Raw genomic sequence first — 6,046 nt, forward strand, 5'->3', positions numbered from 1 at the left:
TGTGTGAGTGTGTGTGTGGGAGTGTGTATGAGTGAATGTTTACATGTGAGAGTGTGTGTATGTTTACGTGTGTGAGTGTGTGTATGTTTACGTGTGTGTGTGTGTGTGTGGGAGTGTGTATGAGTGAATGTTTACATGTGAGAGTGTGTGTGAATGTGTGTGTATGTTTACGTGTGTGTGTGTATGTTTACGTGTGTGAGAGTGTGTGTGTGTGTGTGTGTTTACTCACTGGCCTGGTCGGTGGGATTCATGAACTTCCCACTCTTGGTGGAGGATGTGGAGCGGCGCCCCATGATGACTGTCCGGCGGCTTCACCTGCACATACACACACACACACACCATCAGATGATCCGTCACACACTCCTCCAGGCCGTCACATTCATGGCTCTTTCCAGCAAGTGTGCATTAGAGGTGCAGTGTGTACGTTTAGCGCCATCTAGCGGTGAGGTTGCGAAGCACAGAGAAGCTACGGTGGCCCACACAGGACACAAATATCATGTTTGAGACAGCAGAGTAGCTAGCGCTCTGTAGAGGAGTTTGTCCTTTTAGGGCCACCGTAGAAACATGGCGGCACAAAATGGCGGCTTCACTGTAAGGGAACCAACTGTGTGTATATAGGAACTAAGCTCATAAAAACATAACAGTCTGCTCCACTGAAAACAGATGTTTATTGTGTTTATTATACTTCTTTCTGTCAGTGGACCCTCACATATATAACACACTGCACCTCTCAGACGTTCTCAGCTCTCGTGCATTACAGCGCCTATGTTTCCATCTCTAAAGAAAGCGTCATATAAACCCATCCTCTAAAGTCGTCTTGACAGTATAAGCCTGTTCTCAGAGCGGGTATCGTAGAGGTAACGCTTCAGAAACGCGACGGAAGCCGCAGAGGTGGGAGTGTTTGGGATCCGCTTCACTGTCCGTGCGTGTGAATAACTGATGCTCGTGCCCCGGAGAAACGCGCGCGCGGGGGCGTCATGTGAACGCGCCGCGGGGTGCCGCAGACCCACGCGATCACAGCAAAAGCCAAACTCACCTCAGATCACTTTAATAAATATCTAATATTCACGCGTTTATCACTGATCAACAAACGCGTCCTGCAGCGTTAGCCATTGCTCCTGAGCGGAAGGACGTCACCACTACTGAAGCACGCGTCACTTCCGCCTCCCGGACTTTTATTATTTAAGCCGACGATGATAAAAGTCTGCTCATGTGGTGATAAATGAATAAACATTATTCACACGAATAAAGAGTGTTTTTGCTATCCACACGTTCATGATTTGTGATATTTCACATGATTTAGTGAATAAGCTTAAGGACGATTGTCTTCTGCTAGAATTAATTTCATAATTATGTTCCTGTTCATTTCTGTGAAACGGTATTTAGGGTATCTATTTTTAAATGTATGTCATATCTGTGTCCTCGTAAGATTCTTAATCAACAATTTCAAGAATAACAAAGACAAAGTGTATATTTTTACCAATGAAAGGAAGTCTGCATAATCCTGCTTTATCTAACTATGAAACTAAACGGCCAGCAGGTGGCGCTAAGTCTCCTTTATTCAATCAATTCGTTCAAAAATCCGCAAACTCTGAACATTTACTCATCTGTTGATCTGTTTTCTTAGTGAACTGTTGTCTATTAATGTCACGCGTGATCGTGCAGATGTTCAGCACCTGTGCTTGTGTCATAGATAATACATATAAAACGGGAACCTTAGGCATAAATGTTTTTCTTGTTTTTATAATTTTGATGACATAATTTCTGCCTCTATTGTGACGAGAGAGACTCTTCAGAACACATAAGAGATGTCCTTATTTCTATATCATTCTCTGTAAAGCAATGAGACGTCAACATATGAGAATTAATCAGGATATTTATAAATGTGCACTCTTTTGAGCTAAAGCCTTCAGTCAGTCATCTTTATTTCTATCGCTCTTCTCCAGCGGCGATTGTGTCAGAGCAGCTTCAGTGTTAAACAGGACAATACTGCAGCAGAATTAGATTTGGCTGTACAGTCGTTCTGGAGTAAACAGTGATGTTATCAGCTTATTTTAATTTATCAGAGAGAGACAATGCTGGCAGATCAGGATTAGAGTTTATAGAATTAAATAAGACCTCATTCATTAATGTTATCTGTATATTTAGTTGAATAACTCTGATCATAATGTTAGTGTCCCCAACTGAGCAAGCCAAGCCAAAGGCGACCAAAGGAACCAAAACTCCATCAGGGCATGATGGAGAAAAATAAACCTTAGAGAAACCAGACTCCTCTGGCCTATTAACACACGGTGGAGGATTATTATTCTGGACACCGCACAGGTCAGAGGTCAGATTAGAGCAGAATATTTCAGGGTATCACAGAAGAGACGGGTTCATTGAGCATGACGTGCCGGAGAGGCAAATTCAGAAGAGACACCATTTGACACGGCTCAGCAGACACTCCAGGATGAGCTGGTCATGTCCAGGCGCAGGTCCACCACACACACACACACACACACACACACACACACACACACACACACACACACACACACACACACACACACACACACACACTGTACTGGAGCTAAACTATTTAGTGCTTTGTAAGTAATAAGCAAGATTTTAAAATGTATGCGATGTTTAATAGGGAGCCAGTGCAGTGTTGACAGAACTGGACTAATATGATCATACTTCCTGGTTCTAGAAGAACTCGAGCTGCTGCGGTTTGGACTAGCTGGAGTTTGTTTATTAAGCGAGCAGGGCAACCACCCAGTAGAGCATTACAATAATCTATCTATCTATCTATCTATCTATCTATCTATCTATCTATCTATCTATCTATCTATCTATCTATCTATCTATCTATCTATCTATCTATCTATCTATCTATCTATCTATCTATCTATCTATCTATCTATCTATCTATCATGGACCAGCTGGAGTTTGTTTATTAAGCGAGCAGGGCAACCACCCAGTAGAGCATTACAATAATCTATCTATCTATCTATCTATCTATCTATCTATCTATCTATCTATCTATCTATCTATCTATCTATCTATCTATCTATCTATCTATCTATCTATCTATCTATCTATCATGGACCAGCTGGAGTTTGTTTATTAAGCGAGCAGGGCAACCACCCAGTAGAGCATTACAATAATCTAGCCTTGAGCTCATGAACGCATGTACTAACTGTTCAGCATTTGGCATTGAAAGCATGTGCCGTAATTTAGATATATTTTTAAGATGATAGAATGCGGTTTTACAGATGCTAGAAACGTGGCTTTCAAATGAAAGATTGGTATCAAAGAGCACACCCAGGTTCCTCACTGACGACGAGGGCTTGACAGAGCAGTCATCAAGTGTTAGACAGTATTCTCGGTTACTACTTGTGGAGCTTTTCTGTCCAATAATTAAAAATTCAGTTTTATCTGAATTAAGTTGCAGGAAATTACTATTCATCCAGTGTTTTATATCAGCTCTGCATTCCGTTAATCTTGTGAATTGGTAGGTTTCGTCAGGGCGTGAGGAAATATAGAGCTGAGTATCGTCAGCATAAGAATGAAAGCTAACGCCATGTTTCCTAATGATATCTCCCAGTGGTAGCATATACAGGGTGAAGAGCAGCGGTCCTAACACTGAGCCTTGCGATACCCCATACTGAACTTGTGATCGGTGTGACATCTCTTCATTTACTGCTACAAACTGATAACGGTCAGATAAGTACGATTTAAACCATGCCAAAGCAGTTCCACTAATGCCAACATAATTTGCGATTCTATTCAGAAGAATATTGTGATCGATAGTATCAAATGCAGCGCTAAGATCGAGTAACACTAATAGAGAGACTCAACCACGATCAGATGATAAGAGTAAATCATTTGTAACTCTAATTAGAGCAGTCTCAGTGCTATGATACGGTCTAAATCCTGACTGGAAATCCTCACATATACCATTTCTTTCTAAAGGAGCATAATTGTGAAGACACAGCCTTTTCTAGTATTTTTGATAGAGACGGTAGATTCGAGATTGGCCTGTAATTGACTAATTCTTTAGGATCAAGTTGCGTTTTTTTAATAAGTGGTTTAATTATAGCCAACTTAAAAGTTTTCGGTACATATCCTTATGTCAAAGATGAATTAATAATAATAAGCAGAGGATCTATGACCTCTGGAAGTATCTCTTTTAATAGCCTAGTCGGTATAGGGTCAAGCATACATGTTGTTGATTTTGATGATTTTACAAGTTTAGCCAATTCTTCTCCTCCTATAGCAGTGAATGTGTGTGTGTGTGTAAGTGTGTGAGTGTGTGTGTGTGTGTGTGTGTGTGTGTGTGTGTGTGTGTGTGTGTGTGTGTGTGTGTGTGTGTGTGTGTGTGTGTGTGTGTGTGTGTGTGTGTGTGTGTGTGTGTGTGTGTGTGTGTGTTCTCCTATAGCAGTGAATGAGTGTAATTTTTCCTCAGTGACCCTGCAGTGCTCTGTCTGAAGTGATACTGTAATAGACGGCTGCATGGTTATAATTTTATTCCTAATATTATCAATCTAACTAGTAAAGAAGTTCATAAAGTCATTACTGCTGTGTTGTTTACAAACATCAGAAGCTGAAGCTTTATTTTTTGATAATTTAGCCACTGTATCGAATAAATACTTAGGGTTGTGTTTGTTTTCTTCTAAAAGAGTTGAGAAATAAGCAGATCTAGCAGTTTTTATGGCCTTTCTGTATGCAATCATGCTCTCTTTCCACAAATTGCGAAAAACCTCCAGTTTTGTTTTCTTCCAGCTGCGCTCCATTTTTCTGGCTGCTGTTTTAAGGGCCCGAGTGTGCTCGTTGTACCACGGCGTTGGATTATTTGCTTTAATCTTCTTTAAGTGCCGGGGAGCAACTATGTCTAAAGTGCTAGTAAAGAGAGAGTCAATAGTTTCTGTTGCAGCATCAAGTTCCTCTTGGCTGATTATTATTCCTCTATTTAATGATGCGATTCAACACGCGTGTGAAATAAAGATATCAGTCTGTTTGATTATGGCCTGGAAGTACAAACATTCTCCTATATAGCCCTCGCTCGCACGGCTAATAAATGCGCTAATAATTTCTGACGGGCATATAACTGAAGGAATCAGGCCTTGGGGATATGTAGGCTACTGAAACCCGGTCAAGTCCTCGTCTAACACTAACCGTAAGTTTTCAGTTTGCTTAAAATCAACTGTGCAAACCCGTTGCCTTCATTCAATTAAGTAAGCATAACTTAAATGTGTTAAGTTGTTCTTACGTAACCCATTTACTTAAATATATCTGGGATCCGATGAAATGTCTCCCAGAGTGCACTGCGACATGATTAAATTAATTTCTTTGTTTTACTATTTGTCTTGGGGGAAAAAAACGCTGAATGTTGAGATCAATATTGGTCATTTGGAAGATATTCGTTACAAATATAGAGGGATTATATCAACAGAATTAAATGTTTATGTTTACATCTCCGTAAGAACTGTTGGTTCTCTTTGATCTTTCCTTTGAAAGCCATATTTCTAGCATCTATAAAACCGCATTCTACCATCTTAAGAATAGATAGACAGACGGACGGACGGACGGACGGACGGACGGACGGACGGACGGACGGACGGACGGACAGATAGATAGATAGATAGATAGATAGATAGATAGATAGATAGATAGATAGATAGATAGATAGATAGATAGATAGACAGACAGATAGATAGATAGATAGATTATTGTAATGCTCTACTGGGTGGTTGCCCTGCTCGCTTAATAAACAAACTCCAGCTGGGGAATCAAACACACAGACAACATTGCAGTGTTTTCTTGATGTCTTTATTATCATCTAGCAGGACTTCTGCGCCCTCCGCTGGTTATGTTAGGGTTAGGTTAGGTTAGGGGTAGGTTAGGTTAGGTTAGGTTAGGTTAGGTTAGGTTAGGTTAGGGTTAGGTTAGGTTAGGTTAGGTTAGGTTAGGTTAGGTTAGGTTAGGGGTAGGGTTAGGTTAGGTTAGGTTAGGTTAGGTTAGGTTAGGTTAGGTTAGGTTAGGGGTAGGGTTGGGGTTGGGGTTG

General features: G+C 40.8%; 1 protein-coding gene across 2 annotated transcripts in view; it reads right to left on the reverse strand.

Moving 5' to 3' along the window:
• Window positions 1-1,173, reverse strand: part of LOC137089961 (WW domain-binding protein 11) — a 42,986-nt gene extending 41,813 nt beyond the window's left edge. The window contains exons 1-2 of one of the 2 annotated variants that reach the window (XM_067453580.1): window positions 1,037-1,173; window positions 230-315 (exon numbers count right to left, since the gene is read on the reverse strand). In XM_067453580.1, the coding sequence (XP_067309681.1) occupies window positions 230-293 (64 nt within the window). In that variant the 5' untranslated portion in view covers window positions 294-315; window positions 1,037-1,173. Of the gene's footprint in view, window positions 1-229; window positions 316-727; window positions 932-1,036 lie in introns of those variants that run through there. The other variant, XM_067453588.1, reaches the window with a different exon arrangement.
• Window positions 1,174-6,046: the final 4,873 nt, after the last annotated feature.

This window comes from Pseudorasbora parva, chromosome 2, assembly GCF_024679245.1.
Source record: "Pseudorasbora parva isolate DD20220531a chromosome 2, ASM2467924v1, whole genome shotgun sequence".
In the NCBI taxonomy this organism is placed as follows: domain Eukaryota; kingdom Metazoa; phylum Chordata; class Actinopteri; order Cypriniformes; family Gobionidae; genus Pseudorasbora; species Pseudorasbora parva.